Raw genomic sequence first — 23456 nt, 5'->3', positions numbered from 1 at the left:
GATTTTGGACATACAAGTTGTCACAGTTAGGCCATGTTAGGCTAACGAATACACAAAAAGTTACCAAAGTCTATATTCGGCTTCATGATCAATAGAGCAAGCCAACAAATTGGCAGTTAGAAAATTTACAGAAAAATCACTAGCAGACGATGACGTTTGACGTTCAGGTGAACTGTCAGTGTAAACAGGAAGGAACTGAGTACACAGTGAACAGAAAGAGGAGGAACGTGCATGCAGGGGCAAACAAACAAGACTTAGGCTCAGGGTTCGTGGAAAAATTTATTTTTATCATTTTACATTATCAGAGTGAGATATCAATCGCATTAGTCATTTTTTTAAATTCATTTTGGAGGAACAGTGGACTTGTAATGTCTCATTTTTCATCGCCGATGCCTTCAAGGGAATTTCTTTGGGATGTGTTTCAGAGGTATGTACTATGTAAAATCAACTTTAAAACTTTTCTAGGATTTTAGGCTGGATTTAATGTTGATTGTACTAAAGTAGTTATGGATAGAACTTAACATCCAATTTCCATGTTTAAGTAACACAGTTTAGTAGAGCTTCAATTTACAAATTCACAGGTTGATCTTTTTCATATTAGGCCTATGTTACCCTAGCTTGATCAATCTTAGCAATATTTACGACAGGACTTTATAGGCTACACATGTTGTAAGACTTAATATTGTGATTTAAAAAAAAAAACTATATCCGACTCCATCGTAATAATCAATTATAACTTAACTATATTGAAGTTGGGTTTTTTGTTAGGTTAACCTATTCATTAAATCAATACTTTTATAAGTTATTGTTAACTTAGTACAATCACAGAAAACGTACTACTATACCCAGAATGCCAACCGCATGGTAAAAAGCATTAAGCGGTTTGAGAGAGCTTTGCCTGTCAATCCGTAGGCAGCGCCAACAGCGTTGCCATGCAATAGCATAGCAACGCTGGTGGCGCTGCCTACGGATTGACAGGCAAAGCTCTCTCAAACCGCTTAATGCTTTTTACCATGCGGTTGGCATTCTGGGTATAGTAGTACGTTTTCTGTGGTACAATGGAGTCAGATCTAAGTTAAAAGTTTTGCATTAACCAACCTCATAGGCTACTGCCATTACGGTATGGCTTGTTCTAATATATATTGTTCTAATATGTTAGTGAGTCGGTGGCTCAGTCGGTAGCGTCGCGGACTTCGGGCCCAAGGCAGCGATGTCGTGGGTTCGGATCCTGGTCACTGCCGATAACATTTTATCAGTACAGTTCACCTTTGTACTGTACCGGCTCACTCCTTGCTTTGCTGCAAACGATCCACGCACGGGCGCTTAGTCTATGTGGACGGGCAAATGCAAGGTTAAAAGAGGCCGCCAACCTCTTTTTTTAAAATAAAAAAAAAAAAATATTGTTCTACTACTCACATCCAAAATGTTTTATAATATTTTTATTTCTGATTTTTTTTCTCGTAAGATTGTGGTCATAGGAGTTACATATCTACAGCTTGTATTTGCCCTTCTTTGTTAAATGTCTGCGATTTCAGCTACTCTGTAACTACAAACCCCTCTCCTGCAAACCGTCCCTAACATGTTTTGTTCCTCAGAGTGGATTCAGATCGGAGTGGTTATATATCTGCCGATGAGTTACAAGTAGCTTTATCTAATGGTACTTGGACTCCTTTCAACCCAGAGACCGTCAGACTTATGATTGGTGAGTTTTAAAATCTAAGTACTGTACTAAATATTGTTGTATTTTTCTAAAACATGTACAAAGCCGCGTTAAAACACCGGAGTTTGAAATACGAGTTGTAAACAGAAATTGCAAACATCTCTAAAACACGCATTTTTAGACAAAACATGATGCTGTTGAAAACAGTTTTTTCAGTGTTTGCAACAGAAATTTTTGTTTTTCCACCTGAAGTCGGTAAAGATAAAAGGGAGTAGCAATCTTTTGTTTGCAACACTGGTTTCGGCCACTATGTACCGTTGAAACACGAAACAGAAACATTTCTCCGCCATCCCCTACGCTGCCACTTCCTCTCTCACTCACGTGATCACTCGCACCCTGTGTCTCAACTCAAGTGTCATTAGCCTGTCTGGACTGCTACTAGTTAAGTACCTCATGCTTGTGAGTGACAATGGCAAATTGACTGAGTGAGATGGATTGGGGAGATGACAATATTCTAAAGTTAATTAGCTAGTACTGAGAGCAGCAAGTCCTGTGGAACCAAACTATTTCCGATTACAAAAATATAAACATGAAAAACTACACATGGAATGACATTTGATTCAAAATGACATCCTCTACACCTGACATCCTCGGAAGGACTGATCCCAGGAACCAGTACTTAGGCGAGTCATAATCAAGGTCAAAGTGTTTAAAACATTTCCATAAAATATTAAATTAAAACCATGAAATAAAAATTGCAAACTTTTATTTGAAACTGCTGTTTGCAATAAAATTTTGCAACTTTATCTTTGAAACGTCGGTGTAAACGCGGCTTAACAACATTTTGTGTTGTGACATATGTTTTTTTAATGGTATAGTCCTACAAATAACAAGATAAGATAGGGCACAAACAAGATGAAGTCAGAAAAAAACGCAGCTTAAAACTGGCAAGTAGGCCTAATACTTAAACTAAAGCCAGTACCGTAGCCAATTACGTTAATGAAAATTCACTAAAAAATCTCTCTATATATTTTTTTATGTAGGTACTTTGTATTATAAAACTAAACCAAATTTAGGCTATCACGTTTTTACTAATATTTATTAATATTGCCATCAATGTGAAAATGAAAATAAATACAAATGTGTTATAAGTTCCTTGGTAATATTATAAACTGTATATAATTGCATTATAATCATACTTAGGCTAAATATTCAAGTTGTCTAATTGTTCAAATAGCCTACTTTGTAATGGGTTCCCTGTCTTTTAAAATAAAAATTTCTGAAATTAGACCTACCTTTTCCTTAAATAACAAAATTCACTTCTGAGCTAGGCCTACATGATATCCTCAAGTGCATTTTCACAGGAATGTTTGACAAACAGAATAGAGGAACTGTTTCTTTTGAGGACTTTGGAGCATTATGGAAATACGTGACGGACTGGCAAAACTGCTTCCGATCATTTGACAGGGATCATTCCGGGAACATAGATAGGACGGAGTTAAAAACAGCTCTGGTCTCATTTGGCTACCGACTCAGCGAGAACATCATCGACCTAATGGTACGCAAATTTGACAGACATGGGAACGGAACCATCTTGTTTGACGATTTCATCCAATGCTGTATCGTCTTGCATGTAAGTATTTTATAGAAAATGTTTATGATCTTGGTTTTAAAATTTAGCTAATATGCTAAAATTATTAATCATTTCTACATTGGTTATGTTTCAAAGTACAGTAGATGCTTGATTACCAACGATAGGTAATAGCTATATATATGATATTAGTGGCTGAGTGATCATGGAAAATGCAAGCCTAACCTAAAATGTCTGGGAAATAACTAACATTCAAAGTCCTTTTTTAAACCAGATTAACAATACATTGCATTGGCCAACATTAACTTTGAATTTATAGTTAAGCTACTAAATTTAAAATAAACTGTCTTGAAGAGGTTGTAGCGGACCGCTACAACAGCGCAAGTCACGTGACCACGATGCGCGCGCAGTCGACCCGGGTAGGCACGCGCAGCGAACCAAGAGACGAGTTCAGTGTAGTGTCGAGCGCCTGGAGCTGTACATCTGATCGGATAAGTAGACTGTAGCCTAAGATGTCTAGCTAATAGAAGTAGGGGTTGGGGAAAGGGTGTAGGTTGGGGCAAAAAGTAATTCAATCATGTAGTTTATTAGGTTCTCGAAGGGTCGTGGTCTGGCAATTAATATCGTAAATTAGAATTCACATTTGCTAAGTCTAGTAACCTTTTTCACGAATTAGAATAAGTATATATATATATATTTCTCTGTTCATTATATTATAATTAGATACATTAAGAACATAAAAGCTGGCTGTGATAGGCAGCTAAGGTAATATTGTGCACTTTGACGAGCTAAATTAATTCCTTGCAATAGAGTTGGGTTTCGACAGGAAATGTGCGTGATTTGGCAGTGGTTAGAGGAAGATATATAGGGCCCAGGTATCTTCATTTACACTCATACTACACCACATCATCACAAGGTTTATACAGGTTAAGTTAGGCTAATAAAAATAAAAAATAAACATTTTCAAACAGTGATCATACCTTTTAACTTTGTTTCATACGTTTATGTAAAAAAATATTATTGGATAGCCTAGATACAAGTTAGGCCTAATAACAAAAATTAAAACACTCTAAATATAATCGGTAACTCATCAGTGGTCCTTGAAGTCAACAACTGCATCTCTTTAGTCTTGCTGCAAGATGATGAGCCTCTTAACACTGAACATTAAGTCCATCGCTTACATAATACATTTTTTATTTATTTTTTTATCGTTGTAAAGCCACAGCAAGGTTAATCAAATCATGGGAGTCTACGGCACGATCAATGAGTGTCTACTATTTGCAAAATTATTCTGTTGACCCAACATTACTGATTTACTGAAAATAGAAAGACAAATCGGTCCCTTCTTTACCATCGTACTGCACATTTTCTCTCAAAAATAGGAGTACTTTTACTATAAAAATGCAATAATTTGAATTCTGACCCCACGGATTATACTCTATATTATACACACACAGTATTGCAATACAATTATTTATTCAATTCATTATACAATCATGCTCTGGAACCTGCTTGAAAAGTCTAGTTAACAAAATTCTACCTACACAATTCTATATTATTACTGCAATAAAGGAAGTCTTTAGATTTTGAGAAATGGTCAGACAAATCAACTAGTTTTAAAACCCAAGGCGGATAAACTAACCTTAATTTCTTCTCAAACAGAGTAGTAACTGTGATCGGAACGGGGGTCGATTTTGGGTCGGTCCAGAGAGTGACCACTATACCCACTTTGACAACTGACTTATTTTTTTATCTTAAATGTTTACAAAATTAGGATTTAACTATGTTTAAATTAATTTTTTCCAGACACTTACATCAGCATTTCGGCAGTATGATACAGACCAGGATGGTTATATCACCATTCACTACGAACAATTCATCGGAATGGTGTTAGGACTGAAGATCTAAACTGTTTAGTCAGTATTAAAAACTATATTAGGGGCCTATGTTTGTTAATACACACAAGATAAGATATTAGTGTTATGCTTGTTGTGATCCTCCGAAGAGGAAACTGCCTTCTAGACGTTTCTTGTAATATTTTCCATAAAATCCTTCAAGCTTAATTTTGTGCCATAATAGATTTCAGCCTAAGAAAAATATTAGACTTAACGGAATATGTGGAAAGCTTCATGTATAATGAAAAGTTAGTTAAAGCATTGATTTAGGATACTTTACACGCTAGTGCATTTATAGGCGAAGGTTAAAGGCCAAAGGGTAATGTAGTTAGTAGTTAACAAAGTGGCAGTGATCAAAACATAAACGGTGGTTATTTAGCCCATCTGACACTGACAGGTGCGCGATAATCACACACTTTCAATACACAAGTCCAGCCGTCACTTCAGAAATGTCGTTGCGCTGTCAGTTTTTTATATTAAAGTCTACTACAATTTTTGAAAGTCCCGCTTGTTGTAAGATGCCATCTGTAATATGATTTTTGTTCGACGTAAACTTTTAACCTATAGATATTTATCATAAAGTATGTGATCTCACTCGGCAAAATCACACTCAAGATCGCCTTCATTCTAATATTAAAATGAGAAATTTTCACTTAACCACCCTACAGCAAACCAGACCTTGCTTCGAGTGTTTTCTTTCAAGAATTAGTATTCCGTTGTTTCCAAAAATTAAGACCTGTTTAGAAAGAGCACGTTTAGAAATGGAGCTCCATTTCCGTGTCACCAGATGGCAAAGCTCACAGGTGGCGCAATTCTACGATAAAGGAATTTCAAAGCACTTCCAATGCTATAAGTGCCTTAATTCTTTTGGTGGCTATGTAGAAAGTGGTATTTTAGTTGATATTTCAAATTTATACTGTAAAATTCTTGTCTCTTACAATCTTTTTATTTTATTCCAAATATTCAGAACAGCCCTTGTATTAAGTTCCATCACAGTTCAAAGGTTCCCTACATTTTTCGGTATTAATTATTTCGTGGAACCAGGGTGTCTTAAACAATATTTCCCTATGTGCATTGATTAAAATTACATTATCTAATTTTGAAAGAAGAAATCATTTATGTATTGGGTGCAGTAAAAAGAAGTAGTAAATTAGCTATTAAATATTATAAACAATATAATGCGTCTGAAACTGAGATTTATTTAGTTATAAAATATAATTTTTGTCAATTTTGTTATTGTAGGCCTATTTTGTATGTGAAATATTCAGTATTTTAAATTCTTGATAACTTTATAAACCCTTTATTCTTTATTTGTTTTTAGATTTTGTAGTGGAATTAAATATAAAATAGGGTAGATAAACAATTAAATTATAACAATTTAATTTTGTATGACTTTAACTGTTGCGGTGTTATTAGGACACCCCTTGAAAACAGTTTGTTAAAAAAAAAATAAAAAAAACAACTCATTGTATTATGTAGCCTATAAAATGTGTAGTGACATCAGCATATTCAGGGATTCTTTCTACAAAATATATCACGTTAAAAGCTCTGTACTTATGAAAATGTTTTACTTTTTTAAGTTTCTCAAGTTGCAAAAACAAGAACAGGAAACCATTTCTTACTATAACATCTTAGTACCGTACTTAATATTTACATAGTCTATGATTTTTTAGAGTTATAAAGTTACCACGAGTAGTCATCATTGATGCTATTGTCACTTAAAATAGTTTTCTTACCCAAAGTTAAATAACTCTTGTGTCAAATTGTATACTAAAGTCTGACTTTTATAATGTCTGTGATTTGAATAGAACTTTTTGTGATCATTGCATGTAATGTGGATACATTAGGGTTATTTCTTATCTGCTAAAATATGTTTATATGCAATATATTGTAGCTCAAGTATTTCTTTAGATACTCTGTAAATCATATTATTTTTATTTTTTGAATACTGTGGCATTTTAAAAATGTTTCAGAAATTGTACATATTTTATAATCGACAATATTATAAAATCAAAAATACTTTGAGATGCATGTTTTTCATGTGTGACATTACTATAGTCTAAATGACGGAACCTGTCTCCTGGGGACTCCAACAGTTTAAGGCCCAGGGCTGTCCCTAGTAGACAAAGGGACAGAAGACAGGTTCCAACATACAGACTAAACAAAACACTGTAATACATGTAACAAGATGTTCGTTGCTTAACTGCACAAATCTTAACTAAATGAGTTCAAATACTAAAACCATCTGCAATTGCCCTCAGAACGTTAATATTCTTAAGTAAAGTTCCTTCATGTCCAATTACTTTTAGAGTTACCATATTATCTTTGTACCAAACAAACCATGTAATCGAATATTTGATCAACTATGTAAGATTTAAAAAGACTTTGAATTTTCATTGGGGTATATTTATGTAGCAAGAGTTGTATAGAGATGTTATTTTAATATAATAAACAGTATATAAATATATTTATATTTCCTTTGCTGTTTTTTTCATCTACCCTAAAACTGTATTTTACTTTTCTATATTAAAAAAAAAATTTCTTTTGAAATGGGAACCATAAGAAAGTATGTATTTTAAACCAAGTATGAATGGAGATGAGTGTAGGACGAGTGGCGCGATCTTGTAGTCTTGTTAGTGACTAAGGCCGACATATTCCTTAGTCACAGCTGTTAATTAATAGCCCATACAGCTAACGAATGGTAACTAAGGGACCTACAGTTTATGGTGGAATCAGAACCACATTTTTGCCTTGTAATTAACAAATTGGTCTAATTATGGATAGCACTGCGGATAGTCGTAGTACTCACTAGTGTGGACCTTGATCCACACCAGGTAGTATCACATCCACAGTGCATGCCTATGAATATCCACAATTCAAGACCTCCTAGTAGCTGGATTACAGGACGACGCCACCGTCAAATCAAAGGTTAAAACTAGGGCGTAACAAGACCTCCTTACAAGAGATGCAAATAGCGTTGAAAAACACATAGCCTAGTAAAAATTAAGTACATGTACAACTATTAACACCATACTCTTCGCTGAGACAGAAGGAAACAATAAAACAATACCATTTGCTGTCTACAATATGTCGAATATTGCATTTATTCATGATAAAAAATGAAACAACGATACAGTTGTGATGAATGCAATTTGTACAGCAAACAAACGGGGCTAGGATGCGTGCGCACATGAAGCCTCGACATACAAAAGCTAGATACGAAACGTGTCTACCGCGAGAAGATACTGAGCTGGTAAGGCGCACACTCTATTTACATCCAGATTTCCTCTTCGCTTTTTGGAAATGTTGAATTTTTTGTAATGATCAACACATTATATTATTTAATATGATTGTAAAATTAATAATCTTACTTGAATGCTCAGCAGCTATATTATGTATAAATTATGACCAAGTATTATGTTAACTCAACCTAAAATACAAGGAAAAATACATAAGAAAAATTAACCTTTAAAAAGGTTGGTATTGATTTAACAAAAAGATTATTATAATTAAAACCAGATTAAATATTTAAATATAAAAGATCAGATTCATTGTGTGCCCTTCCCTTAACTGTATTTCACTAACTTTTCAAACTAGTGAAAACAGTAATAAACCTTTAAAATTACTCTTTCCCGCTGATGAATATCCAGCAAATTCACTAAAAAATAAATGATAAGGTTTGTGTCTGGAAAATAATTAAAAAACTAGATTCTCTTTATGACAAGAAATTAAATTCATACAAACAGTAATAAAACTATAATAGACACAACAAATTCCTTACAACTAAGAGCCAGGTTTTTAGACGAATTTAGGTTGTAATTTAAGACTGAATCTATTTTTTAAGATTATACAACGGTAACTATTAATCCAAACCAACTGTTTCTTATAGATAGTTAAAAATTGATTATAGTTTGATTAACGCTTTTAAAACTCAATCTTGACTATACGATAAGCTTTCAATATACAATAACAAAAGCTCATTTGAATAAAAATGCTGTATTAAAACTTTAAACACTTTAATGAATCAAATATGAGTTGCACTGATAACCAATTTAAGAAACAATTGACAACTCACGTTTAAACGTTGCATTTTTATCCATCCGGAAAATACCAATGTTTAATTAAAGATCTTGCATGACCACTATAGTATATAGTTTGTAGCTCAAATCAACTATATAATTTTAAATTAAAATCTGATGTCTTGTTTGAGCCAAAGAAAATTTCGTTACAGTACTTAACCAATTTCACACTTAACCGGAATCACAGATGCAGCGATTGCGTTTGTTGGCAGAATGATTACGCGATGACTTCACCGACGTTACTGTAGCATCAATGGTGGATTAATCGCGGCCTCCAAACATAACAAAACAGTCTACACTACGAAACGTATTCGATGAGACACTGATTTAAGCTTTTCAATTGTCGGCATTCGATTGAAAAGGAATAAGTTAAGAGTGTACGAGGGGGAGGAGCATTAGCGGCATTCCCAGATCTTGACGGACTGATCGACACTGCCCGTGATCACAAATGGCTGCGATTTGTGGAAATCTGGAAAAAACAAAACTTTTATCACATAAAGCGTTGTTGTTTTTTTTTTTTTTTTTAAGTGTTTACAAAGGTGATACAAAAAACTGCTTCCTGTTTAGATCTTGTTTTTATGTTATTGTATTCTTAAAATGTTTAATATATTAATGTTCTTACTAATTTTGGGGACATAAAGTGTGATTTTATATAAGGTATCCATTTATTTATTAACTTCTGACGATCTATAATTAGAGTCTGGTCCTAAGGCTTGAACAAAAATTTAATGATGATTCTTCATAAGGCAAACTAATGAGCTCATGGTTTTTTCTTCTGATTGTTAACCTCTAAGACTCACACTGAACAAGAGGGAGAACACTAAATTGTTTGTTCAAATAGAGAGGGCAGTCGGGGATAGGGCCTACCTGCAGCCAATGAATACAAACCTTATCCATTGGCTGCAAGGAGATCACATTCCCAACCGCCTTCGTTATTTGAACGATCTTAAGTTCCTTCCAGGAAAACATGAAGGTTTGACATGCAGAGTAATTTAATTTCAAAGGGGGAAATATACAGTAGGTTATTATTTATAATGGTTTAAATACCTGCATTCAGTAATCCAAACTGCTGCTTGTGGCAACCATAGTTTCGGTTCACTGGGAACCATCTTCAGGCCGTACAAGGTGTCGTTATTTACCTCCGTATATGAAGGCCGTCATTTATAATATAATTACATAAAACACACACAAACACGCACATTGATTGACGAACATTTAACATTAATAACGACACCTTGAACGGCCTGAAGATGGTTCCTAGCTGAACTGAAACTATAGTTACCGCAAGCAGCAGTTTGGATTACTGAATACAGGTATTTAAACCATTATAAATATTCAAACGTAATCCGGAGGCTAACAACTCTTTAAAATGAAAGTAGGTTATTACTTTGCAGCAAACAATGCTACAGTACTTCAAATGATCACTGCTATTACTGTTAGAAATCGAGCCATATGTTAGTTAGGGAAATATGCGTTGTATGGGTGTATAAAACATGGAAAAAGATTATTTTAATTTTGACTTTAGTTTTGTAGAACAAGTGAATAGTATTAGTAAATATCCATTAAATTTAATTTAATAGTGACTTCCGTGACTTAATGGACCAATAAACAACATAATACAAAGATATTTAAAATAATTTAACCAAAGTACCAATGGAGGTGCAGAAATGTGTGTGCGCCTCTATCGTCTTGCAGCAGCGGCGGTTGCGCACATCCCAAATTCGCATGGTCTTGTCGTCAGACACGGACACCAGAAACTTGCCTCCTGGATGGAACAGAACGCCTCGCACCCAGTTGTCGTGGCCGATCAATGTGAACAGACACACGCCGATGCCTACGTCCCACACCTAGTCACATCATGTCAGTTAGAATAGAATTTATTGTCACTAGACGATACATGTGAAATACAGTTAACAATCTAATATTTTGTTGCAAATTTATCCTAGCACCAGTAACACAAAAACTTCACACAACACACAATGATTAATTGATTAGATAATAGATTAGTGGTGTCACTGTTCTGAAGATGGCCATCCTATAGATTAAATATATTGTTGGAAATATACAATAATTTAGTGGCAATCTGGTAAATTGATCAGAATCCAGTATCTTTTTAAGCCTTTTGGTAGAAAATGATAAAGTGGATTAAATAATTTATTTGATTCATTGAGTAATAGTCTTAGATTGATGAAAATTTGAGTGGATTCACCTTGATTGTTTTGTCCCTGGAGCCGGAGACTAGGAAGGGTCCCTCTGTGGCTCGCTTGTTGTCAGTGCCAGCCGCATCATTGATGGCTGCGTGAGCACTGTCAGGGGCCCAGGCCACACACTCTACCACGTGGTCGTGGTCTCTCAGCTCCACCTGCCAAAACAATGTTACCAAATTAACTCAAATTAATTATGTTTAAGCCACCGATTTGCACCAACTTTGTTTCCCGTGGTTAGAATAAAGGATCACATTCTATCAAGGATCAGAATTAGCTCATCGCTGTTGGTAAAATTTAACTACAAAATTCACTTCTAAATCTATAGCTTATACTATTCCAGGCTCGTGCCTAGCGACCTATGACAAAAAAATTGTTTTAAGCTTTACACGTTTAAATAGATAAACTGTTACGTTATTTCACAGTGGCCAACAGCAGTAGGTTTTTACCTTGCACTCCCTGGAGGCAGCGACCCAGACCCTGACTGTATGGTCGTTGGAACAAGAGGCAATGTAGCTGCCATCTGGAGACACCCTCACCATCCTAACCCACTCTCTGTGGCCAGTGAAAGTCTTGACACAGTAACTAGATAACCAAACATTAAATTATTCATAAACACAAGATTCTAAATTCCTCCGATTACTAAATGTACTGGCTGTTTTTTAAATGCAGATAGCTAATTTGGAAGGACATTATCAAAATGTATGGATGAAACTGCATTAGTTTCCAAGCTAAGAAGACTTGTCGTACAGATTGTCTTCATATACAAGACTCCCTCTTATCCGGACTCCTCGGGACCAAGGCCAGTCTGGATAACGGGGTTTCCGGTTGAACCGACGTCCCCAAAAACTCGTTAAAACAAACTGTTTACCATGATATTCGACTTAAATTTAGGAGAGCATTGTATTTAGACACGTGATCACTGGTCTCAAATCTTTCCCACGAGAACAGTCGTTACAGTACTGCCCACTTTCCTGCCGATCTAGTCCAGTTAAACCAATGTGCAGATAAAAATTTTCCGGTTAAAGAGATGTAATTTTCGCCGAGTGTAGTCCGGTTAAACCGATGTCCGGTTAAAAGGTGTCCGGATAAGAGGGAGTCTACTGTAGAGGTTTGCAATAATGTGTACTGAGGTTCAGAACATAACCGATAGTATTTGAAATTGTTCCACTATATTATCTATCAAGGCTGGGCGAGGGCAGAGGGTATATAGGTTTGTGGAAAAAGGTTTCTAGAAGTCTGCAATCTGAATCACATTTTTCTCTTTAGGAGACGGTAGCCATAACAAGCTAATAATGAGAAAAATCCTTTAAGAATTGTTCAAGTCTTTCACAATTTAAGATTTTAAATCCAAGCAATGCTTCATTGCTGTCCCAAAAATCTTCCCAGAATCTGTCATCCTATTGGTTGCCCTATTTTTCAAATAATCAGCCCAATTCTTCCTTTATGAATTCCCAAAATGTCTTTCCTTTCTAAATGTAAAATCCAATCTACTTAAAAAAAAAAGATTATTCAAACCCTGCTGAATTTCCATCAATAAAAAACGTGTTTATCCTCCTAAGTTCTACTGTTCCTAAACATAGGTACTAATTCTCCCAGACATTCAACCTACCCCAGAAACCATAACAGATTCTTTTTTTAAATAACGTTGAAGCATAATTCACTGAAGATATGTACTTACCCAGTCGCAACTTCCCACATCTTAATAGTCTTGTCCCTGGAAGAGGAGACGACAAAGTCCCCGTTGGGCATGAATGTGACACCACTGACGTTGTGATCGTGTCCGTGCATTGTCTTGATACACTGGTACGTCTGCTGAAAGTCCCACAGCTTGATGCTCAGATCTGCACTGCACGACACTGTCGACAGAAATTCGTGTTAGTCAGTGTCACAAACTTTGAAAAACATTGGCTCCCAAAAAGTCTGTTTCTAGGATGGCGTCAAGAATGTCGTGATTGAATTCAAGGACAATTTCAGGTAGGCTTAAGTCAAAATATCCAGGTAAAAACTTAGGGAGCCTACCAGTAGACCGACAAGATACTTGGTCGTCTGGCCACTAGACCGTCTTTTTTAATTAAATAGATTAATGCTGAAAACCAGTACGTCGACAAGTTATTTCATCGTCAGTCCAGTTGACCGGCCTGTAAAACTAAATTATTATATTCGAGAAACCAACTTGTCGTCAATCCTCCCGACCGACTTACCACTTGCTCGTCTTTTAGGTGGGGATAGGGGGCAGAGTGGGAGGAGCTAACTGGGGATTACCCAGGAGTTCGAGGCGCTTCTCATGGTTGAACCACCTCGCTCTAGGTTAGAAGCCAGTATTGCCAACTGAAAGTACAGCTCCGTCGAATACTATACACGCGGCGTGTTTATACAGACTGGCGTTAAGTTGACGTTGGCGCGCAATTCTCGTTGCGTCGTTTCTATAGCAACCGTGCCGTGACATTGTCCTTGGTCTCGCGCATTCCTCTGCCTTTGTATTATTTAATCTGCATCGAAAGATAAGACTCGCTTATATGCATTGACTATTGAGTCAATTAAAAATTTCATTCGGGGTTTTTGATCGTTTGTTTGGATAAAACTACGTACCGTATATTGTAGAATTAAATTTGTAGTGTGGTTATATGGTATTATGGTATATATAATATCCTACTAATATTATAAATGAGAAAGTTTGGATGTATGGATGTATGTTTGTGACAAGTAAACGCAGAAAATACTGGCCGGATTGGGCTGAAATTTGTTGTGATGATAGCTCACATTCCCGATTAACATGTAGACGCATTCTTATCTCAAAAGTCCGTTCGGGCTCCGCCCCAGTGGCTCTGGAATTTCCCATGTTAACCTTATGAGTAATATTTAAAACGAATAAAAGAATTTCGTCAGCTGTTTCAAATACACAAGTTGGTTCTGTGATATTAAATTCGCATTAACAAGTTATAAGACAGGGTACAGTACTATTAATTTAAATGAATATAGAATAATCCATAGCCAAATTGATATTTTTCATTGTTATGAGTGTAGGACAGATACTAAAGTGCAGCCAAATTATGTTTCTAAAAGTGGTAGCCTATATGTGTAACTATTTTATACAACAAATGTAAAGATCAAAATGTTTGTATTTTGTGTCCTCTTCCCGTTGCAAAGCACAACAGCTAGTATATACATATGTACCAGGTTTTGCGTTGGATTTTTCGTCAGTTTCGTCATTGAGCTCTCTCGTAGTAAGCTGTATCACTTGCGTCTTGTTCATGTTCTGTGGCATATTTTGTATCACTTGCTTCCTGAGACGTATCAGAGTGGTGGAAACTGGTCCACGACGTAGAGGAAGTGGAGGGAAGTTGCAAAGGCAAAAAGTCTGGAGTGTGGGAAATGCCAAGCGACTATAGAATAATACAAAACCATGCTTAAAAAGGCTTAGGGAGTGATGGAAACAGGTCCGTGACGTAGAGGAAGTGGAGGCAAGTTGCAAAGGCAAAAGGTTTGGAGTGTGGGAAATGTCAAGTGACTATGGAAATATACAACTCCATGCTTAAATACCCCCGCCGCAGCAAACCTGACGCCTAAGCGAATTTCCATTTGGCTGAATTGATTTTCAATTGATCTATTTAAATAACATTAGGTTTAACGAGTACCTAGGTTTGCTGCTACAAGGAAACTAATAAAGTGTGTGTTTTAAGTAAAATAATTATTGCTTAGTATAAAATGAATATATTTGCCAAGTTTGATCAAAAGATATCCATAAACAAGCAAACTACAACATTTAACAATATTCTCCATAAGAATAACATGGGAATTTTAAATTTACCATTTTTTTTTAGTTTTCTCCGTAACCAATAACCGTACAAAAACACTTTGATATACTGAATTGTTTGTTTTTTTTAAGCTCTTTAAGAAGGTTTAGAGAAAAATTGGGAAATTTTGTGTTTTGAGGGTCAAAAGTGAGAAAAACCAATTTTTACCCCATAAAACCCCCCATAAAACCCTGTTCCCATGGTCCGATCATGCTGGATCGCGAACTCATTCAAGTTTATCCCGCCTTACACCTTCAAACCAAATTTCATCAAAATCGGATAAAAATTACTCAAGTTATCGTGTTCACGGACACACACATATATATATATATATATATATATATATATATACATATATAAAAATTTGAACGAGTGGTGTTTTTGGCCTCAGTGGACATCAAAATGAAAAAGTAAATCGGTCCCGGGCCTAAGTCTTACCATGAGACCTACGGTAATAGCTACTTCCCTATAGGGAAATTCGCTAAAAGGCTTGAATAATGATGGAAACAGGTTCACGACGTAGAGGAAGTGGAGGGAAGTTGCAAGGACAAAAGGTCTGGAGTGTGGGAAATGTCAAGTGACTATGGAAATATACAACACCATGCTTAAAAAGGATTGAGGAATGATGGAAACAGGTCCACGACGTAGAGGAAGTGGAGGCAAGTTGCAAAGGCAAAATGTCTGGAGTGTGGGAAATATCAAGTGACTATGGAAATATACAAAGCCATGCTTAAAAATTCTTAGGGAATGATGGAAACAGGTCCGTGACGTAGAGGAAGTGGAGGCAAGTTGCAAAGGCAAAAGGTTTGGAGTGTGGGAAATGTCAAGTGACTATGGAAATATACAAGTATATATGGAAATATACTCCATGCTTAAAAAGGCTTGAGGAATGATGGAAACAGGTTCACGACGTAGAGGAAGTGGAGGGAAGTTGCAAGGACAAAAGGTCTGGAGTGTGGGAAATTTCAAGTGACGATGGAATTATACAACACCATGCTTAAAAAGGATTGAGGAATGATGGAAACAGGTCCGCGGCGTAGAGGAAGTGGAGGCAAGTTGCAAAGGCAAAAGGTTTTAAGTGTGGGACATGTCAAGTGACTGTGAAATTATACAACGCTATGCTTAAAAAGGCTTAGGGAATGATAGAAACAGGTCCGCGACGTAGAGGAAATGGAGGCAAGTTGCAAAGGCAAAAGGTTTGGAGGGTGAGAAATGTCAAGTGAATATGGAATTATGCAAAGCCATGCTTCAAAAGTCTTAGGGAATGATTAATAATTAAATTAATTTAATTAATAATTAAATTGAATCTAAATTATTGCATACAATTATTATCTGGTCAGAGGTGGCAGTGCCATCGTGCGCGCAGAATGCTTCTATTGGGAATTTTTCCTTCCTACTTGGACGTCCTGCAACCTTATTTACGATGTGCCGCAATTTTCTGGAGTCTCCGTCTGCATCTTCGATTTTATTTTTGAAAAAACTGTACTTGGCTTGTTTAATTAATGACTTGAGAATATTCCTATATCCTGTCCGTGCTGTATGAAACTGACCTGTGCTGTATGAACTTGGTCAAACTACAGCACAGACAGTAGAAGGACAAGGATATAGGTTACATGAGCCTGATAATAGATAAGGAACTCTTACACTATAGCTGTCTCCCGGCATGTCTGAATTTTACTTTATAAGGAATAAGGATGTAGGTTTGAAATACCTTCAAACATTAAATCAAGAGGACAAATTGTAACAACTGTTGAGAATTTAATTGAAAATACTGTAAGACTGAAAATATGATTTTCTGGGTGAAGAAAGTTGTCTAAATTTGAGATTTCAAAGTCCCATAACTTTCGAACGCCTCAACCCATCAGTATGGGAATAAGTATACAATGTATATGATTTAAATCTCTACAATATCTGACCAATAAAACAGTATGTCATCATGACTCATATCATGGTTGTATGTTGTATGTATGTCCTATGGTCTGGCAGAGGCCTGACGTCACATGGAACTGTCACTGTAGGTGGTCTTTAGCTCTTTCCTGCTTTAAAACTCTCAATTCTTGCGTAAACTATAGGTTTTTTTTCTTATTACCTTGCTCCAACTAGTACTCTTTTGATGGTATGAGGTTTTAAAAAGTTTATAGTTATTAATTAGAATATTATTCACGCCTGAATATTTATTATTTTCTGTTCAGTTGTGGCTCAGTAGTTGCGATGCTAACACCACGGCAAAAGAAGGTTTTAGCCATGTACCTAGTATGGAGGAGAAGAAAAAGAAATAATAATAGCTGATTTGGATTCACACAATACTTAATAATCGGCACGAGTTTGGGGCATCCAGGGTGTTATTACTCCCATAGCCCTACGCCGGAAACTAGCTAATACAGCATGGCAGTTCATGAGAAATTATTTAATTGTAATAAAAAGAAAATATTACTCTTTCAGTTCTGGGTAAAATGCAGAGCAATGCTAAAGTGGTACGTCAACTTCGTATTACGTTGTCATGAAATAACAACTTAAAATTTAATGATTGACAAACCCTAATAATAATATAATCTCTCTACGGAATGTTAGGTGTTAGTAGTGGAATATACTTGAAGTGAAGTTAGCTTTTATTCTTGAACTGTTAGGGGCCTCCTCATTTATATGGGTGTGCGGCTTCATTGGCAACAAATAATGGAAATTACATAGAAATTTGGCATTTCCAAAAAGCAAAAAAATAAATTGGCTGTTACGTAATTTATTGACGTTTACATGCATTGTTAATCAACGTATCTTATAAAGGATGATGTGATCTAGTTTAAAAGGAATATGACCTTTCTGTTATGACAGTAGCTGCTTAAATAGTATTTACTAATTGGGCCATTTTTACAGCCAAAATGTCGTGTTATTTTAAATAATGTTACCAACCAGTGAGCCACGGTCACTGAGCTATAATTCTAACTGGAGGTAGCACTGAATGTCAAAGATGCGTGTCGCCAGCCGCCATGTTTGCGTGAGGTGTGAGTTATAAGAAGCCATATTATTGCTATGGCTATTATTATACTTGGCTTAAAATACCTACTTTGTATGGTCGCCATTTCAAAGAAAATTATTAAAGTATTAAAAGTATTCAAGTATGACAAAAATACTCACTGCTATACCAACCTAGTTATAAGAAGCCATGTTATTGCTATGGTAAGAAAACTTACTGCTATACCAACCTAACAAAATCAGCGACTCGCTTTTGACAGACTTCTGCCATGGCAGTGCTACCTCCAGTTATAATTTTAGCTCAGTGGCCACGGTCCGTAATATAGGCCACTGCAAATAAGTAGCAAACTGTTAAATTAGCAAACTTATTGACTGTTTACAATTAACATAATGTTCTTCTTCCCACTTTTAATTTCTGATAACAGCTGGAGTTTCATAACACCCAATTTTGTACTAAACACACGCTGTTGTTTGATCTCGAGTAGCCGACCCAGTGTTAGCATCAAGAGGCCAAAAACTAGGAACGTAGCGCCAGCCACGTCCCTTTCACTTTCAGCAATTTTACAACCCTCGCCAACCCTACACATCCAAAGACAGAGAGAGAGAGAGAGAGAGAGAGAGGGAGAGAGACAGTAAAACAGCTGTCGAAGTCGATCGGGTCGACCTAGCCTCGGTCGTCAACTCGCTATCTTTTTCTTCGCCTACAAGCGTTTGAATAGGGGCGCGGGAAAACTACTTGTGTGATGCGGCACGCGTAATACCGGAAAAGGCCTTCGGGTAGTTCTAGAGCGCCGCCAGAATTGGGTCGCTGGAGTCGCGTTTTAGTTGCCACTTTACTATTGAAGACTCTTAAGTGGCAAAAGAGTTTATAACGAAATATACCCCCACCGCAACAAACCTGCAGACTAAGCAAATTTCTATTTGCCTGATTGGATTTACACTAAAATGACTTCTTGAAAATATCACAGTTATTCCATATTTAAATAGAATAAGTTTAACAAGTACTTAGGTTTGCTGCAACAGGGAGGGTAAAAGTGTGTTTTTTTTGTGTAAAATAATAACATTTTATAAATAAATAAATGATTTTTTTCTAATTTGATGCAAATATTTTCATAAACAAGAAAACTACTACAGTTTACTTATTCCCTGGTGTGAGTGAGGGTATACATTCAACTCTAGAAAATACGCTGGTCAACGAACGACAAAGAGCCGCCGATGTCTAGAGTTTCCTTGGATGGGTGGCCGACCGACCGGTGGTCATAGGGTGACGACACAAAGGGGGTGGTAGGCGGGTATCCGTGTCGGCCAGTGAGTCAGTGTTACCGGTGTTACTTCAAAGATGAATTATTGCCCTCGGGGAATCCCGAGGTAGGCGCGGCGCCGCCAGCTCGACACTTGTTTCGGTCACTGGTCTTGGTTGATTGTTTCGTTTTCGTTTTACTATCTTTTGATACTTTTACATGAACGATATAGCCATGATAATATTACTAATGAAAATTCAATAAGTACATTGCACACTAGGATAGTTCATGTAAACAGTTGTTACTTAAATCGTTTGGAACTCTGGCCACGTCTGTATTCTTCATTAGAGTGAACTTAACTGCAGGCTATTCAATAGACTGTGAAAAAAACTGTGAATGATTTTATGTACTTGGGGTTTGATATTTTTTTTGATAATTATAGCAAAAGCTACCAGTCTTTGTCATCCGCGTCATAATTCTTGAGCTAACTACTTCTGCAGTGATATACCTTACACGTCACAAAACTGTATTAACCCTAGATCCAGTACCTCTGCTCCAACTAGTATTATAACATTGCCGTCCAGGAATCTTTGAACATATAGTTTGACAATAATTGCATGGATAGTACAGCCGTTTCAACAAGGATTTATTTACTATATGTTCTTAAAACTGAAATTAATTAGAAATACTATTAAAATAAATTAAATTAATTAATTTGATGTGAATTTAGCTTTAGTTAACAACACTCATACAAGTTCATAAACATAAACCAAATATTTTTTTTTTACTAGAAACGATTTGCAGGGTCGTCCAGATGAACTTGGAAATAGTACCATAGATAAAAGGAGTAGACATACTCTGTCATACATACATGTCTATACTCCTTTTATCTATGATAGTTCATTAGCAAATCTGAATATACAGTAGTGCCGTGCATTTGAAGTACTTACTCAGAACGCAGACTTACTTGAGGACAGTTACACAATAAAACGCAAAGATCCACGGAAGTAAAGACTACATTATTTAGTAAAAAAAACAAGGATGCGTCAGTTAGGGCCAGTTAGACAATTGAAGTACACAGAATGGAATCACCATAGTATTGTCCATGCAACAACGTGAGAGGATAAAACATGTACTTCTTCAATTATAATTACATGTTTCTGTGTAAAACCGAAGACGTCTACAGACTTTACTAAGAAAAACTTCTCCCCGGTAACACAGGCAATGGGAATTCCTTCTAGACAAGGTTTTCAATAGGCCTACAACAAAATCATAAAACAAAAGATGTTTCTCAGGCTAAGTAGCACACTGTGCACTTCAGCAAATAAATAGTTTACCGAGATAACTATTGCTTACCAAGACAGTAGTGTCATTTAAGGAGAAATAGTACAAACTAATGTCACCAAAAGTCTAAATTCATTCTTTATTTTATTTTTTTAAGAGAGGGAAAAATAGACAACAAAGCTTTAAATAACCGGTATTATCAATTTGTATTTATCTCTCAATTGAATAAATGTAACGGTAGTTACCTCACCACTGTTCACAATATTTGACCCTCCTATTACATAAATATGTTAGTTAATTTAATATTCAAACTCGTGTACATGTTGCTCGAATTCGAGCAATTTCAAAGTATTACAGAATTTATTTCAAAACGAAAAAAAGTAATATTCAATGAGTTTAAAAGAGTCAACTCAAAGATCACCAGTGTGTAACTGCTGGAGATACTCACGATGTATATACAGTAATCAACATTTCCTGTAAATATTTTATCATATTTCATAAATTGGTATTGCTTTTTAATGTTTCTACAAATGTTTCCTGACTTATAGCTGTATAAGGTTGTCCATGTTTATCTTATTTATTGATAAACCTATGCATGGCACCACCCTTGTCGCTAGCAGTAAGTTTACAAATTTCAGTAATTTTTTAATAAAGATTAACACTTTTTTGATCATATTAAGGACTTCCTGTTGTCTGTAACAATTTTATTTGTTCAATCGGCGTATTTTTATTTATTTAGCTAAATAAAACATTTATTTCTTCGAAGTAAACTAATATAGGCCTATTTATATTCACTGTACTGTGTATAACAAAATATCGATTGAGAAACAAACAATTACACGTAATAAAAACCTCGCTAGTCCGCTGCATTATGATAGCTGAAAATCGTCGGAATGAAAACCGCCGCTACAAGATACAGAAGTTGGTACGCCTGCAGTGCCAACCATAGCTGCGCGCGCCGCTGGCACTGCCGCTCAACACATCCCCACCTAAAAGACGAGCAAGTGGTAAGTCGGTCGGGAGGATTGACGACAAGTTGGTTTCTCGTATATAATAATTTAGATTTACAGGCCGGTCAACTGGACTGACGATGAAATAACTTGTCGACGTACTGGTTTTCAGTATTTATCTATTTAATTAAAAAAGACGGTCTAGTGGCAAGACGACCAAGTATCTTGTCGGTCAACTGGTGGCCCCCCAAAAACTTAAGGTATCTTATTGTTACCAACTTTTACATTTAAGAAGCATTCTAAGTAACTAAATTAACTACAGGTCAAGAGGAAAAACTTCATATATAAACTTTTTGAACATCAATTATCGCCTATTAGATCATAATTTATGGTTTCGGTTCATTATCACTACCACGAATATAAGTGATCTTTAACCAAATTTAGGAATTTGGAAACAAAAGCCGTATGATGGTCGTCTCCAGATGATGATTGTTTTACATGTGCCAATGTTGATACAGAGTCTACAGAACGCAATCAGTGAATGGACACCTGTCTGCAGACTTTAGGCGATAAAAAATTCCTATGTTTCACTTTTAATTCCACACTAAATTCTTGTCTATACAGTGCTTACCTAGCAGTTTCCCACTGGAGTCGAAGGCTATGTCCTGCACGGAGTCAGTGTGTCCTCGTAATGACCTCTCGTACTCTCCAGACTCAAAGTCCCACACTTTGATTGTGGCGTCTTCGCTGGCCGACACAGCCACGTTGAAGATCGGGTGGAAGATCACCTGAGTAAATACAACTTTCGTTAAATCACAATAAGACACCTTATGGTGGCACGTAGTAGCAGGAAATTAAAAATTGTGTTGTGTCCAAATTTCGGTATTATAATTTAGTTCAAGAATTTTCAATTGAGTTTCTAGAAAATTAGAAGTACAAAGAAAAATTTAAGGCTTTGTGTGTCAAAAGCATAGACAGATTCTTTCTAATTTATATTTTCTTTTTTGTTGAGTTGCACTTTAGAGATGTATAATGGTGAAAAGATTATCACATATAAATTACAAACATTATCATTCACTTTTTGACAGTTTTAATATATTTACGTTCTACATACATGGATTGTGTTTATTTTCATGTTTTATTTCATTACATAAAGTTTACAAATGTCTGAACGAGTACAACACTTTATTTACTATCAGCTGGTTGTCTTCCAAAAATATTGGTTAAGAATAATGGAAGTGTTTTTAAAATTAACCCTAAAATAAAAAGTGACACATTTTACTTAACACTAAGTTTCAAACAAAATAACGGCTGCAGATTTTACAATTGGATAAAAAAAACTTACTTCTTGTGGTTTTCAAACACAATAATTAAACTTATCTGTATCAATGATTAAGGGCATCATGCCACAGTACTGAAAACCTAGATCAACTCAAAATGCATGGCAACAAATCTTGAGTTAGTAAACATATATAAACAAGCAAAAAGAAGATGAGTTCCACAGTTATTTGGTTGTAAGCCCATGAGCAAGGACATAATTATTAGGCTAATGCCACTGAGAAGTTTGTGGTAATTTTACTTTCTCCAGAAAACCACTCTTCTTCTTTCACTCATTTAAAAATTTTTGCATGATGCCTGCCTACATTTTAAACTGTTGGTGGGATACTTATCTTTCAAATTATAGAAATATAAATACAAAAATTGAATTGTAATGATATTTATGATAGTTGGTTATTTTTCACGCTATTTGTGATAACTACTTCAAACCTGAAAAAATTAGTAGTT

The 23456-nt window shown here is 35.8% G+C and overlaps 2 protein-coding genes across 2 annotated transcripts in view; one reads left to right on the top strand and one right to left on the bottom strand.

Annotated features, from left to right (window-relative positions):
• The first annotated feature begins 238 nt into the window (after positions 1-238).
• Positions 239-7626, top strand: LOC128993852 (programmed cell death protein 6-like). The gene is made up of 4 exons (XM_054417911.1): positions 239-427; positions 1596-1702; positions 3025-3293; positions 5058-7626. The coding sequence occupies exons 1-4, from the start codon at positions 369-371 to the stop codon at positions 5157-5159; spliced, it is 537 nt and encodes a 178-aa protein (XP_054273886.1). The 5' UTR covers positions 239-368; the 3' UTR covers positions 5160-7626.
• A 592-nt stretch (positions 7627-8218) lies between these two features.
• The window catches only part of LOC128993842 (lissencephaly-1 homolog), a 60322-nt gene continuing 45084 nt past the window's right edge, over positions 8219-23456 (bottom strand). The window contains exons 5-10 of the mRNA XM_054417899.1: positions 22303-22459; positions 13111-13288; positions 11879-12014; positions 11435-11587; positions 10877-11072; positions 8219-9694 (exon numbers count right to left, since the gene is read on the bottom strand). Coding sequence (XP_054273874.1) covers positions 9621-9694; positions 10877-11072; positions 11435-11587; positions 11879-12014; positions 13111-13288; positions 22303-22459 — 894 coding nt within the window. The 3' untranslated portion in view covers positions 8219-9620. The remainder of the gene's footprint in view (positions 9695-10876; positions 11073-11434; positions 11588-11878; positions 12015-13110; positions 13289-22302; positions 22460-23456) is intronic.

This window comes from Macrosteles quadrilineatus, unplaced genomic scaffold (assembly GCF_028750875.1).
Source record: "Macrosteles quadrilineatus isolate MER2022 unplaced genomic scaffold, UCM_ALF_1.0 Scaffold_1__1_contigs__length_201487025, whole genome shotgun sequence".
Lineage (NCBI taxonomy): Eukaryota > Metazoa > Arthropoda > Insecta > Hemiptera > Cicadellidae > Macrosteles > Macrosteles quadrilineatus.
This window is presented reverse-complemented; position numbering and strand designations above follow the sequence as displayed.